Source organism: Jaculus jaculus, chromosome 14 (genome assembly GCF_020740685.1).
Source record: "Jaculus jaculus isolate mJacJac1 chromosome 14, mJacJac1.mat.Y.cur, whole genome shotgun sequence".
NCBI classification, from domain to species: domain Eukaryota; kingdom Metazoa; phylum Chordata; class Mammalia; order Rodentia; family Dipodidae; genus Jaculus; species Jaculus jaculus.
Genome location: NC_059115.1, coordinates 4,559,787 through 4,575,078, shown reverse-complemented (window position 1 = coordinate 4,575,078; position 15,292 = coordinate 4,559,787). Strand labels below are relative to the sequence as shown.

The following is a 15,292-nucleotide window of genomic DNA, read 5'->3' as shown; positions in this document are numbered from 1 at the left end:
AGAATAGGTGCGCCAGGGCCTCCACCTGCTGCAAACAAACTCCAGATGCATGCGCTATTTTGTGCATCAGGCCTTACATGGGTCCTGAAGAAAACCCGGGTCCTTAGGCTTTTCAGGCATGTGCCTTAACCCCTGAGCCCTCTCTCTCCAGTCCTGGACCTTTGCTTTTTTTTCCAACTATTTCTTCGTCGTCGTCTTCTTCTTCTTCTTCTTCTTCTTTTTTTCTTTTTTTTTGAAAAGACAGATTTTTTAAAAAATTATTTTATTTATTTATTTGAGAGAGACAGACACAGAGAGAAAGGCCGATAGAGGGAGAGAGAGAATGGGCGCGCCAGGGCTTCTAGCCTCTGCAAACGAACTCCAGACGCGTGCGCCCCCTTGTGCATCTGGCTAACGTGGGTCCTGGGGAATCGAGCCTCGAACCAGGGTCCTTAGGCTTCACAGGCAAGCACTTAACCGCTAAGCCATCTCTCCAGCCCTTCTTCTTCTTCTTATTCTCCTCCTCCTCCTCCTCTTCTTCCTTCTCCTTCTTCTTTTTCAAGGTAGGGCCTCACTCTAGTCCAGGCTGACCTGAAATTCAGTCTGTAGTCCCAGGCTGGTATTGAACTCACAGTGACCCTCCGATCTCTAACTCCTGAATGCTGGGATTAAAGCTGTGCGCCTCCATGCCTGGCTCCCACTGCCCTTTGTCTTGCCCCAGAGGCTTTATTCATTCATTCATTCATTCATTATTTATTTATATATTGGAGGTAGGGTCTCACTCTAGCCCAGGCTGACCTGGAATTCACTATGGAGTCTCAGGGTGGCCTCAAACTCACAGCCATCCTCTTACCTCTGCCTCCGGAGTGCTGGGATTAAAGGCATGCACCATCATGCCTATCTGGAGGCTTTATTAAAAAGTATTTTAGAGATATAAAGGGAAGAGAAAGGAAGGGAGGAGGGTACTGAATAGGTTGATATTGTATATATGTAAGTACAATGATTGAGATGGGGAGGTAATATGATGGAGAATGGAATTTCAAAGGGGAAAGTGCAGGGGGAGCAGGGAGGGTATTACCAAGGGATATTTTTTATAATCATGGAAAATGTTAATAAAAATTGTGAAAATAAAATTAAAATTAAAAAAAAAGTTTTTAGGGCTGGAGAGATGGCTTAGCAGTTAAGCGCTTGCCTGTGAAGCCTAAGGACCCCGGTTCGAGGCTCGGTTCCCCAGGTCCCACGTTAGCTAGATGCACAAGGGGGCGCACGCATTTGGAGTTTGTTTGCAGTGGCTGGAGGCCCTGGTGTGCCCATTCTCTCTCTCTGCCTCTTTTTCTCTCTGTCTATCACTCTCAAATAAATAAATGAATAAACAGAAAAAGTATTTTATTTATTAGAAAAAGGCCGAGAGAGAATGGGCGTGCCAGTCCTCAGTGCAGACCCTATTTCCATCTGGCGTTTCTTACTTCTGCCCCAGGGATTTCCTGTCGCATTCCTCCCACCGTCTGCCACTAGAACATTTCTGAGCCTCTGGTATGTCTGAAAAACCTTATTTTGCATCTTGCTTAATAACATTTCAATTGTGGGGCTGGAGAGATGGAGAACTGGTTAAGGTGCTTGCCTGCAAAGCTTAACAATCCAGGCTCAGTTCCCCAGTACTCACGCACAGCCAGATGCACAAAGTGGCGCACGCATCTGGACTTCATTTGCAGCAGCTGGAGGCCCTGGCATGGCCATTTTCTCCCTCCTTCCCTCTCGTCTCTCCTCTGCCACTCTGAGACTGAATAGTGAATTTGAGTCAGCCTGAGCGAGAGTGAGACTCTACCTCGAAAAAAACAATATATACATATATATATATTGTTTTTTTCAATAGTTCCTTTGCAGTGGCTGGAGGCCCTGGCATGACAATCATTTTCTTTCTCTTTCTTTCTTTCTTTTCTTTCTTTCTTTATCTAGCTCTCTCTCTCTCTCTCTTTTTCTTTCTTCCTTTCTTTCTATCTGCTTCAAATAAATAAATGAATTGTTTTTTTGAAAAGCAGTTATAATAATAACCTTTTTTAAAAGAGCCCCCTGGTGGTGAAAATGCAGTTCTAATAAATATTATATATATATACATATATATGTATATATATATATATATATATATTTGTATTTTGTTTGTTTGTTTTGTTTTGTTTCATTTTGTTTTGCTTTGTTTTTCGAGGTAGGGTCTCACTCTAGCCCAGGCTGACCTGGAATTCACTATGTCGTCTCAGGGTGGCCTTGAACTCACAGGGATCCTCCTACCTCTGCCTCCTGAGTGCTCTGATTAAAGGCGTGTGCCACCACACCCGGCATGAATATTTTATATTTATTTATTTCTTTATTTGACATAGAAAGAGAGAGGGAGAGAGAGAGAAAGAGACAGAATGGGCGCACCAGGGCTTCCAGCCACTGCAAACGAACTCCATGCATGTGTGCCCCCCTTGTGCGTCTGGCTTACATGGGTCCTGGGGACTAGAACCTGGGTCTTTTGGCTTTGCAGGCAAATGACTAAATGCTAAGCCAGCCCTCCAGCCTGTATAATAACCATTTTAATTCTGGGAAACTATCACTGAACTACCGTACCAGCCCCTCTCTGTGGATTCTACAGAAGTGCTCTATCTCTGAGCCATGCACTCAGGCCCTCACTGTGGACTCTAGACAAGTGCTCTACCTCTGAGCCATGGCCCCAGCCCTTCACTGTGGATTCTAGACAAGTGCTCTACCTCTGAGCCACACCCCTAGATTCTCACTGTGGATCCTAGACAAGTGCTCTACCTCTGAGCCACAACCCCAGCCCCTCACTATGGACTCTAGGCAGGTGCCCTACCTTTGAGCCAAGCCCCCAGCCCCTCACTGTGGACTCTAGACAAGTGCTCTACCTCTAAGCCACGCCCCCAGCCCCTCACTGTGGACTCTAGACAAGTGCTCTACCTCTGAGCCACGCCCCCAGCCCCTCACTGTGGATCTAGACAAGTGCTCTACCTCTGAGCCACGCCCCCAGCCCCTCACTGTGGATCCTAGACAAGTGCTCTACCTCTGAGCCACGCCCCCAGCCCCTCACTGTGGATCTAGACAAGTGCTCTACCTCTGAGCCACGCCCCCAGCCCCTCATTGTGGATCTAGACAAGTGCTCTACCTCTGAGCCACGCCCCCAGCCCCTCACTGTGGATCCTAGACAAGTGCTCTACCTCTGAGCCACGCCCCCAGCCCCTCACTGTGGATCTAGACAAGTGCTCTACCTCTGAGCCACAACCCCAGCCCCTCACTATGGACTCTAGGCAGGTGCCCTACCTTTGAGCCACGCCCCCAGCTCCTAACTGTGGATTCTAGACAAGTGCTCTACCTCACCCGGCTCCACAAAATATTTAAAAATAGAAATAAAAACAAGATGGGCATGGTGGCACACGCCTTTAATCCCAGCACTTGGGAGGCAGAGGTAGGAGGATTGCCATGAGTTTGAGGCCATCCTTAGACAACATAGTGAATTCCAGGTTACCCTGAGCTAGAGTGAAATCCTACCTAAAACAAGCTGTAAGAAAAAAATAAAAAATAAATATTAAAATTTTGTTGAGTAAACCTAAAAAGGATAGAAAAGGGACCCCCCTGCCAAAATAAAAAGATTTGTTAAGCACTTGGGAGGTGGAGGTAGGTGGATTGCCATGAGTTCAAGGCCACCCTGACATAGTCATTCCAAGTCAGCCTGGGCTACAGCAAAACCTGATCTTGGGAAAAAAAAAACAAAAAACAAAAAAAACACACCTGGAAGATGAAAAACAGGGGGACTGGAGAGATGGCTTAAGTGGTTGAGGCACTCACTTGCCTAAAAAGCCAAAAGACTCAGGTTCAATTTCCCAGGACCTACATAAACCAGATGCACAAGATGGCACATGCATCTGAAGTTTGTTTACAGTGGCTGAAGGTCCTGGTGTGCCCATTCTCTCTCTCTCTCAAATAAATAAAATAAATAAATTTTAAAAAACATTAAAAAAAAGAAAAACAGCCAGGCGTGGTGGCGCATGCCTTTAATCCCAGCACTTGAGAGGCAGAGGTAGGAGGATCGCCCTGAGTTCGAGGCCACCCTCAGAATACAGAGTTAATTCTAGGTCAGCCTGGGCCAGAGTGAGACTCTATCTCAAAAAAAATAAAAACAAAACAAACAACAACAAGCAAACAAACAAAAACAACCAGGGTACTGCCAGATGGTAAACGCAAACCAGTGGTTTCCACAGCCACAAATCAATGTAAATGAATGCTCTAAGTGGAAGGCAGGGTCAGCAGATTGAGTAAGAAGGCAAGACCTGCCGTGTACAAGACTGAAACATTTCAAAATCTCTCTCTGACCGTAAAGGAAGCCAATTTTAGGAAGCTATCTCAAAAAACCCACAAGTATTCAGAAAGTAAATAACCCGGAGGTCAAAAGAAGAAATCACAAGAGGAAGGAGAATAATATAAAACTAAATGAGAAAGAAAAATAGCGCTGGCCGTGGTGGTGCACCCCGTTAATCCCAGCACTCGGGAGGCAGAGGTAGGAGGATTGCCATGAGTTCGAGGCCACCCTGAGACTCCATAGTGCATTCCAGGTCAGCCTGGGCTAGAGTGAAACCCTACCTCGAAAACCAAAATAAATAAATAAAATAATAATAATAAAAATAAAAAGGAAGGAAGAAAGGATATGGCAGGATCTGGTGGACATTAGCAGTGTTGGAACCTGAGGCAGTAACATGGCTGCAAGTTGGAGACCAGCCTGGGCTACACGCAGAGACCCTGTCTCATCATAAATCCCAAAACTAAAACAGTCCAAAAGAATAGTTCATGGGTCTAAGGAGATGACTCAGTAATTAAAGGCATTAGCTTGTAAAGCCTGTCTTCTTGGGTTCGATTCCCCAGTACCCACGCAAAGCCAGGTACACAAAGAGGTGTGTGTGTATGGAGTTCACTTCAGAGGTAACAGGCCCTGGTATGGCCATTCTCTCTCTCTCTCTCTCTGTAATAAGTAAATAAAGACCAGCAGATTTTTTATTTGTTTGTGTGTTTTTGTGAGGTAGGGTCTCACTCTCTGTCCAGGCTGACCTTGAATTCACTATGTAGTCTCAGGGTGGCCTCGAACTCACAGTGAGCCTCCTACCGCTGCTCCCGAGTGCTGGGATTGAAGACATGTGCCACCATGCTTGGCTCCTGTTTCCACTTTTAAAAAATTAATATTTTATTGTTACTTACTTATTTGAGAGAGGGAGAGACAGAAAGAGAGAGAATGGGCATGCCAGGGCCTCCAGCCACTTCAAACGAACTCCTGATGTACACACCACCTTGTGCATTTGGCTTACTGTGTCCTGGGTAATTGAACCTGGGTCCTTTGGCTTTGCCGGCAAATGCCTTAAGTGCTAAACCATCTCTCCAGCCTCCCCGCTCCCAGTCCACTTTTTTTTTTTTTTTTTGATTTTTCGAGGTAGGGTCTCACTCTGGTCCAGGCTGACCTGGAATTAACTCTGTCATCTCAGGGTGGCCTTGAACTCATGGCGATCCTCCCGGGTGCTGGGATTAAAGGCGTGCGCCACCACGCCCAGCTCCCAGTCCACTTTTAACAATGTAACCTGGAAGGAAGACTGGGCCGTGGGATGTGGCTCGGATGATCAAGTGTTTGCCTAGTGCACACAGAGCTCTGGGTTTCACCCCCGCAGGGCATGATGTGTGTATGGTGTCCCGTGTATGTAAACCTGTAATCCCAGCCAGGGGTCATCCTTGGCTAAGTAGGAAGATCAAGACCACCCTGGACTGCATGAGACCATGTCCCCAAAATGAAATTAAATTGGTTGTGACAATTGTTGTTCAAGTGTGAATGTAAAACAGGCTACTGAAAGGTGCACCTTTCTTTGAGGTAGGAGACACTCCAGTCTCACCTCTAACTTGCAATCCTCTGCCTCATTCCTCCAGAGTGCTGAGGTTATGGGCCTGAAGATATGGCTTTTACTTCTTTATTTTATTTTATTTATTTGAAGGAGAGAGAGAGAGGATGGATGCACCAAGGCCTAAGCCATCTCTCCAGTCCTTTTTTTGTTTTGTTTTGTTTTCTCTTTTTCACCTAGGGTCTCACTCTAGCCCAGGCTGACCTGGAATTTGTTATGTAGTCTCAGGGTGGCCTTGAACTCATGGAGATCCTCCTACCTCTGCCTTCTGAGTGGTGAGATTAAAGGCGTGCACCACGCATCTGGCCTTGATATGGCTGTTTTTAAACAGGAGAGCAAAATTAGAAAAGAACAAAAGAATATGCCCAAACAGATTAATACAAATGTAATTTTGTGCTGGGCATGGTGGTGCACACCTTTAGTCCCAGCAATCAGGAGGCAGAGGTAGGAGGATCGCCGTGAGTTTAGGGCCATTCTGAGACTACATAGTGAATTCCAGATCAGCCTGGGCTAGAGCAAGACTCTACCTCGAAAAACCAAAAAAAAAAAAAGCAATTTTGTAAACACCCCCAAGTGCAACATCTTGTGGGTTCAATGCCCATCAACGACATTGAATGTGTCACTTTCAAGGGGGGGAAACACTGAGAGGGAATCCTCTGGACAGCTTACCTTGACCTGGGCAAAGAGAAGTCAAGCTATTCCCAGGGAGGGATAGGAGCCTCTGCCTAGAGAAGGACAGCTTCCTGTCCACCGTCCACCAGCCTGGAGGCTCCAAGAGTCCAGTCTCTGCGTTGTCGCCAGAGTTCAAACATGCGTGAGGTCCCAACCCCAGCGGCCATGCTGACCCCTGGCTGCCTCCTCTATCTCACTTCTCAGGGAAAAAAAATAAAATAAAACACAACTCAAGGCAGGAAGCATCCATCATGAGCTGTCCAGTTTAGGCCGGTGGGGCAGGGGGTCAGCAAAGAGATGACCTCAAGGTCTCCCTGAGGACCAGGATATGGCCGGGGCCGGGGGTTGAGAAGCTGGAAATTTTCCCACCCCGAGATCTTCCTGCATCAACCCAGGAGGGTGCCCTGGATGCCGCCGGCCCAACCCCCAACCTCCTTCCTTTTTGGACACAGCTTCCCGCTAAGGATGGATGGGGAGGGCCATGCCAGTGTGGCACCCACCGCCAAGCCCCGAACAGGCCACGCACGTTGAGATGAACAAAAATGACGGTCCTTGGCTCAAGGAGTCAGGGGACCACCTCAGAACCAACCTGCCACGATGACATGGTAGCAAAGGACAGCGGGCAGTAAGTGGCCTTCTCAGAGTTCCTCCCATGTTTACTGTACGGCCTGGGAGTTGGACCCTGGCCCTGGTGGCCTTGGGTGTGTGCAAAGCCCTTGGCCCTGGGCCCTGCCCCCGTCCTTCCTCCCCCACCCCCAGGCACTTGGGACTCAGCCCTTCCTAGTGTTAAATAGAAACCTCTTTATTCCAAGTATCGAACATTCCTTAATACATTGGATTTGGGCCAGACCTTGAGGTGAGGGGGAGAGGGGTGGAGCTGAGATATTTGTGTAGTCTAGAGCCTTCCAGAACACCACTGGCCATGCTGGCCTATGGAAGGGGACGTGGGGGGAAAGGGGTGCTGGGAAGAGCTTCTCTTGCTCTGGCCTCTGTCTCCCTTCTGGAAGGGAAACTCGGGGGCAGGACAGGACTAGTAAGCTTGCTCCCATGTCAGGGGGACCTCGGAGAACGGCGATCTCTCAGCAGCACGGTGGGAGGCAGCCCGAGCCTCAGCGCTGAGCCTGGGGCCTTGCCCTGGAGGGGGGCCGGGGGCGCAGGGGCAGGCAGGCCAGCCTGGAGACGGGGAGGCGGCCCAGGAAGAGAGGGAGACTGAGGCAGAAGGATGCGCGGGGCACAGGGATGTCGGTGAAGAAGGCACAGTCCCGAGGGGGCGACAGGGCGCAGCTCTCTGACAGCTCCAGGTCCCGGGCCACTGCCAAGATCTCCTGGCGAGCAGCTGCGTTGTGAAGGCCTCGGACATCAAGGAGGGCGGCCACGTGTTTCTGCCTGTGGGTAGAGCCACGGGTGAGGACTTGGAAGGCCCAGGTTCCCGAGGAGACATCCAGGCCCCCTGAGGCCACCACAGTCCTTTGGTGCCAGTCGCTCCCTTCCCGCCAGACCCCTCTCATAATTCCCAAATCCTCCACTTAGGATCTTCGCCTATGGGATGCCGGAGCAAGCCCTCACTTCCATCTTCACGTTCCTCCCCAGCGGCTTCACCAGCATCACTTCCAAAGGAGTCCTGTCCCCGGCCATCCCAAGCCTCTTCTTCCTCAAAGGCAAGTCTGTCTGTCTGGAACCAAGTCCTGACCACACTCAGTTGGAGAACTTTCATTTCAAGCAGAGCACTGGGCCTTCACACTGACATCTTCCATACAGCTCAGTATCTTCCTGTTTTTAATTTTAATTTTTTCGAGGTAGGGTCTCACTCTAGCCCACGCCCACCTGGAATTCACTGTGCAGTTTCAGGGTGGCCTCGAACTCACAGCGATCCTCCTACCTCTGCCTCCTGAATGCTGGGATTAAAGGCGTGCGCCATCATGCCCGGCTCTTTTTCTTAAGGATTTATTTTTATTCATTTATTTATTAGAGACAGAATGGAAGAGAGAGAGAGAAATGGGCATGCCAGGGCCTCCAGCCGCTGCAAACGAACTCCAGACGCGTGTGTCACAATATGCATCTGGCTTATGTGGGACCTGGAGAATCGAACCAGAGTCCTGAGGCTTCGCAGGCATGTACCTTAACTGATAAGCCATATCTCCAGCCCTTAAAAAATATTTTATTTTATTCACTTGTTTGGCAGAGAGAGAGATACAGAAACAGTCAGGTAGAGAGAGAGAGAGAGAGAATGGGTGCGCCAGAGCCTCCAGCCACTGCAAACGAACTCAGATGCATGTGTCCCCTTGTGCATCTGGCTTAGGGGTCCTGGGGAGTCAAACCTGGGTCCTTTGGTTTTGCAGGCAAGTGCCTTGTCCGCTAAGCCATCTCTCCAGCCCTAGCTCGGTATCGTTATCTTCCTTGACCCTTTGTTTGGAGTCTCCGCTTCTCCAGGATGGCACACAAAACAGGACTCAAGAACCTTTCGAAGCCAGGCATGATGGCATACACCTGTAATCCCAGCACTCAGGACCCAGAGGCAGGAGCATCGCCATGAGTTAAATACCACCGAGATTACATAGTGAATTCCAGGTCAGCCTGGGCTAGAGTGAAAGCCTACCTTGAAAGAACAAAAAAAAGAAAAAGAAAAAAAGAAAAGAAACTTCCAGCTCAAGCACAAAACACAATAACTATACTGACTTCACAACCCAGACGATGAAGTCTCAAACGCAGCATCAGCCTGAAGTTCTCTCACCTCCCCCCATCCAAGAGTTTCCTTTAACAGGACGCAGAGAGACCTTAGGGATTGACCATCTTCAATTCTCTCCCCAATCCAGTCTCTGGACGCCTATCCTCCACCTCCAAGCTCAGCCTGTTTGTGTCTCATGTCTTCCTCCTGAAGAGTGTGCAGCCACGAGTGTACCAGGTCTGGATGTGACACGGACCAGAGCAGTGCCAGAGGAGCTGTTGCTGTCCCTGCCACTACCTAGAGAGTGTCCACCACTATACACTTACAGATGACAAGTGCTGTACCTCTGAGCCACGCCCCCAGCCCCTCACTGTGGATCTAGACAAGTGCTCTACCTCTGAGCCACGCCCCCAGCCCCTCACTGTGGATCTAGACAAGTGCTCTACCTCTGAGCCACGCCCCCAGCCCCTCACTGTGGATCTAGACAAGTGCTCTACCTCTGAGCCACGCCCCCAGCCCCTCACTGTGGATCTAGACAAGTGCTCTACCTCTGAGCCACGCCCCCAGCCCCTCACTGTGGATCTAGACAAGTGCTCTACCTCTGAGCTACGCCCCCAGCCCCTCACTGTGGATCTAGACAAGTGCTCTACCTCTGAGCCACGCCCCCAGCCCCTCACTGTGGATCTAGACAAGTGCTCTACCTCTGAGCCACGCCCCCAGCCCCTCACTGTGGATCTAGACAAGTGCTCTACCTCTGAGCTACGCCCCCAGCCCCTCACTGTGGATCTAGACAAGTGCTCTACCTCTGAGCCACGCCCCCAGCCCCTCACTGTGGATCTAGACAAGTGCTCTACCTCTGAGCCACGCCCCCAGCCCCTCACTGTGGATCTAGACAAGTGCTCTACCTCTGAGCCACGCCCCCAGCCCCTCACTGTGGATCTAGACAAGTGCTCTACCTCTGAGCCACGCCCCCAGCCCCTCACTGTGGATCTGGACAAGTGCTCTACCACTGAGCTACGCCCCCAGCCCCTCACTGTGGATCTAGACAAGTGCTCTACCTCTGAGCCACGCCCCCAGCCCCTCACTGTGGACTCTAGACAAGTGCTCTACCTCTGAGCTACGCCCCCAGCCCCTCACTGTGGATCTAGACAAGTGCTCTACCTCTGAGCCACGCCCCCAGCCCCTCACTGTGGATCTAGACAAGTGCTCTACCTCTGAGCCACGCCCCCAGCCCCTCACTGTGGGTTCTAGACAAGTGCTCTACCTCTGATCCACGCCCCCAGCCCCTCACTGTGGATCTAGACAAGTGCTCTACCTCTGAGCCACGCCCCCAGCCCCTCACTGTGGATCTAGACAAGTGCTCTACCTCTGAGCCACGCCCCCAGCCCCTCACTGTGGATCTAGACAAGTGCTCTACCTCTGAGCCACGCCCCCAGCCCCTCACTGTGGACTCTAGACAAGTGCTCTACCTCTGAGCCACGGCCCCAGCCCCTCACTGTGGATCTGGACAAGTGTGGATCGTTCCAGAGACAAGGCAGCCTTCTTTGAACACAGGCACGCGGCCTCTGGAAGCTGGCACAGAGTCCCCACCATCCTCCTCTGATGACAGACAGGCCTATTGTCCCCAGGAGGTGGACGAGGATCGTGACTTTGTGAGGTCACATCTAAAGGAAGTGGCCCACCAGGATCGGGAACGCGCCTGTCCTGGCAGATGTCCCCTTGCCTTTGCGCCCCCAGCGTGCCCACGTGTGCGTCCCCGGCGGCTCCCCTGCAGGGCCAGCCCTTCCTGCCCCAGGGCGGCCTGGCGCCCCCCTGCCCTGGGCTTCCTGTGACCGCTTGTTTGTTTGCAATCCCGGGTGGAGGTGGCGGTGGTGGCGGCAGCAGCAATAGAAGGAGGGAAATCGTATTAATAATGCCCTGGTTGGGCAGGAAACGGCCGTCAGACACGCTCATCCGAGGGGGGCAGGAAACGCGGGGACGGATGCCAAGGCTTGCCAGAGACCCGCGCGGCAAAGGGACGGCCTCTCTCACCTGATGTCCGGGTAGTCGCGCACCAGCACCCCCACCTCCACCTGGATACTCGGGGTGTCTTCCAGCTGCAGGACTTCAGCCAAATGTGGCACCACCGCGTCCAGCCACGAGGCCTGGGACTCCTGGGAGAATGACAAGAGCTCACAGTGGACCCCATGTTCCCCTCCCCCCAGTCACCCTTCTCGAGCTGGGGCCTGTGTTCGCCCATGCTCCTCACCCTCTGGGTCCTTCCCATCCAAAGGGTCAGAAAATGGGGCTGGAGAGGTGGCTTAGTTGTTAAGATGCTTGACTGGGAAGTCTAAGGACCCTGGTTCGATTCCCCAGGACTCATAAAAGGCAGCTGCACTAGGTGGCACGCATGTGTATGGAATTCATTTGCAATGTCGGGGTGCCCATTCTCTCTTTGCCTTTTGTCTTTCTCCCTCTCAAATAAATAAAATATATTTTTGTTTTGTTTTTTAAAAGGGATCAGGCTGGGCGTGGTGGCGCACACCTTTAATCCCAGCACTTGGGAGGTAGAGGTAGGAGGATTGCTGTGAGTTCGAGGCCACCCTGAGACTCCATAGTGAATTCCAGGTCAGCCTGGGCTAGGGCGAGACCCTACCTCAAAAAAGAAAAAAAAGAGGGGGGGTCAGAAAATGGAGATGCCCCAGTGGTGAAAGGCACTTGCTTGCAAAGCCTGACCACTTGGGTTCGAGTCCCCAGAACCCACTTAAAACCAGATGAACAAAGTGGTGCATATGTCTAGAGTTTCTTTGCTGTGGCACTAGCTCCTCGCCCACCCATTCTCATTCTCTCTCTCTTTCCTTTCCTTTCTCCCTCCCTCTCTCTCTCTCATCTTCCCTTGCAAATAAATAAAAAAGCATTAGGAGAAGCCAGGCTTGGTGGCTCACAAGGTTAATCCCAGTCCTCCCGAGGCTGTCATGAGTTTGGGGCCAGCGTGGGCTAGAATGAGACCCTTCCTCAAACAACAACAGTAAAAGGGTCAGGCAACAGACTGGCCAGGGGTTAGCTAGGACCTTCTGGTTTGTTTTTTTTTTTTTTTTTTTTTGTTTTGTTTTTTGTTTGTTTGTTTGTTTTGAGAGCGACAGACACAGAGAGAAAGACAGGTAGAGGGAGAGAGAGAGAATGGGCGCGCCAGGGCTTCCAGCCTCTGCAAACGAACTCCAGACGCGTGCGCCCCCTGGTGCATCTGGCTAACGTGGGACCTGGGGAACTGAACCTGGAACCGGGGTCCTTAGGCTTCACAGGCAAGCGCTTAACCGCTACGCCATCTCTCCAGCCCACCTTCTGGTATTTTAAGGAAAATTCTATTTATAATCACTTCAGAACTTTTCAGAGAACCTGTTAGGTAACTCAATTTAAAATCTAATTCCTGGGCTGGAGAGATGGCTTAGCAGTTAAGGTACTTTCCTGCGAAGCCTAAGGACCCAGGTTCTATTTTCCACTACCCATGTAAGCCAGATGCACAAAGCAACACAAGTGTCTGCAGTTCGTTTGCAGTGGCTGGGGGCCCTGGCGTACCCATTCTCTCTTTCTCTAGCTGCCTCTTTCTCTTGCTCTCTCTCTCTCAGTCAAATAAAGTAGCCGGGCGTGGTGGCGCACACCTTTCATCCCAGCACTCAGGAGGCAGAGGTAGGAGGATCGCCATGAGTTCGAGGCCACCCTGAGACTACATAGTGAATTCCACGTCAGCCTGGGCTAGAGTGAGACCCTACCTCGGAAAAACCATCCAAACACACAAACAAAAATTCGATTCCAGCTGGGAGTGGTGGCACATATAACCCAACACACAAGAGGCTGAGACAGGAAGGACTGGAGTTCTAGGCTACTCTGGGTTACATAATGAAATCCTGGCTCAAAAATAAGTCTGTGAGGGCTGGAGAGATGGCTTAGCAGTTAAGGCACTTGCCTGCAAAGCCAAAGTTCCTAGGTTCAACTCCCCAGGACCCACATAAGCCAGATGCACAAGTTGGCACATGCATCTGGAGTTCGTTTGAAGTGGCTGGAGGCCCTGACACACCCATTCTCTCTCTCTCTCTCCCTACCTGCCTATTTCTGTATCTCTCTCTCTCTCTCTGTGTCAAATAAATAAATAAAAATAAAATACTAAAAAAAATAAGTCTCTGAGGGGGCTGAGGAGATGGTTCAACAGTTAAGGTGCTTTCCTGCAAAGTCTAATGACCTGAGTTTGATCCCCCAGTACCCATGTAAAGCCAGATGCACAGTGATGCATGGGTGCGGAGTCTGTTTGCAGCAGCTGCCACACTCATTCATTCATTCTGTCTCTCTTCTTGCAAATAAATAATATTTTTAAAAAGTTGGCCAGGGAGATCCCTGATGCTTTCAAAACATTATAGGTCATTTCTGAGGCCCTTGGTTTCCCACCAGAAATAGATGGTAAGACCCTATTGTTGAAGACTCCACATACTTGGGCTGCAAGGCCACTGAGAAATCCTGCTGGAACTGAGCTGATAACCTCCTCCATGTAGACCAGCTGACAGAAAGCTGGGAAAGCCATGCTGCATGCAGTTCAATGGGAGAAAAAGAAATCACCAGTGAAGATACTCAACAGTGGACACTGCAAGCCTTAAAATTGGCCAGCCAGGCCAAAAGAGCCAACGGGTGCAATAGTGGCACATCTGTCATGGTGGAAACCAACTGCCCTCTAATTGGACTAGAGACCTGCTCCATGGGAGGGAATACATGCCTGATACTGAAAACCTACAAAAGGGGTAGTCATGAGCCCTAGGGGTGTAACGTCTGATGCTGTCTGGTTAAATGCATATACTATGCTCATGAAACTGCCCAGTAAGCACTTCTCTTAATGTTCATACACATATATTAATGTTACTCTCACTTTTAGTTCTCTTTTCAGATGCCAGTGACCTTGGGATGACTCAGAAGGCACTATGGTGCTGAGAAGTGACAGAGGAGTGCTCAGCACTGAAACATCTCTATCACACCTTCCAAGGCTCAGGGTCCATTGCAGAAGAGGTGGTGGAAAGAATGTAAGAGCCAAGGGAAGGGTAGGACACCTTACAACGTGCTCCTCTGGACACAAAATGGCCTGGATCTCCATGACCTCACAGTGCCTGACACTACCTACATAAGACCATCCTAATAGGAGGAAAAGATCATGACATCAAAATAAAAAAGACTGGGCTGGAGAGATGGCTTAGCGGTTAAGCACTTGCCCGTGAAGCCTAAGTACCTGGTTCGAGGCTCAATTCCCCAGGACCCACTTAAGCCAGATGCACAAGGTGGCGCATGCATGTGGAGTTCGTTTGCAGTGGCTGGAGGCCCTGGTGTGCCCATTCTCTCTCTATCCATCTGCCTCTTTCTCTGTCTGTCGCTCTCAAATAAATAAATAAGAATAAACACACACAAAAAAATTTCAAACAAAATAAAAAAGACTGATTGAGAGGGGGCGGGGATATGATGGAGAGTGGAGTTCCAAAGGGGAAAGTTGGGGGAGGGAGGGCATTACCATGGAATATTGTTTATAATCATGGAAGTTGTCAATAAAAACAAAACAAAATAAAATAAAATAAATAAGGCTGGGACTGTAGCTCAGTGGTTGCTTATCACAAGGCCTGGGGTTCAGTGTGTGTGTAGGGGGGTCATGACAAAATAAAACAAAACTGTTTCAAGGCCTTGGGGTCCAGGCGGCGGGGGAGGGGGGGTTGAATCAGCAATAGAACGCTTGCCCAACATGTACAGAGCTCTAGTTTCCGTCCCTAACAATGCCAAAAGAAAAGAACAAACAAACAAACAAAAATACCCTTAAGTTTGCAAATTGTTATCATTCCAAGAAAACTGGATAAAAATACAGAGGAGGGCTGGAGAGATTTCTTAGCGGTTAAAGCCTTTGCCTGCAAAGCCAAAGGACCTCAGTTCGATTCCCCAGTACCCGTGTAAGCCAGATGCAAAAGGGGGCGCATGCGTCTGGAGTTCCTTTGCAGTGGCTGGAGGTCTTGGCACACCCATTCCCTTCCTCTCTCTCAAATAAATAAAT

The 15,292-nt window shown here is 50.0% G+C and overlaps 1 protein-coding gene across 2 annotated transcripts in view; it reads right to left on the bottom strand.

Annotated features, from left to right (window-relative positions):
• Positions 1 to 7,359: 7,359 nt before the first annotated feature.
• Exoc3l2 (exocyst complex component 3 like 2) overlaps positions 7,360 to 15,292 on the bottom strand; it is a 46,548-nt gene continuing 38,615 nt past the window's right edge. For both annotated transcript variants that reach the window (XM_045134117.1, XM_045134118.1), the window contains exons 11-12: positions 11,275 to 11,396; positions 7,360 to 7,964 (exon numbers count right to left, since the gene is read on the bottom strand). In XM_045134117.1, the coding sequence (XP_044990052.1) occupies positions 7,688 to 7,964; positions 11,275 to 11,396 (399 nt within the window). In that variant the 3' untranslated portion in view covers positions 7,360 to 7,687. The remainder of the gene's footprint in view (positions 7,965 to 11,274; positions 11,397 to 15,292) is intronic.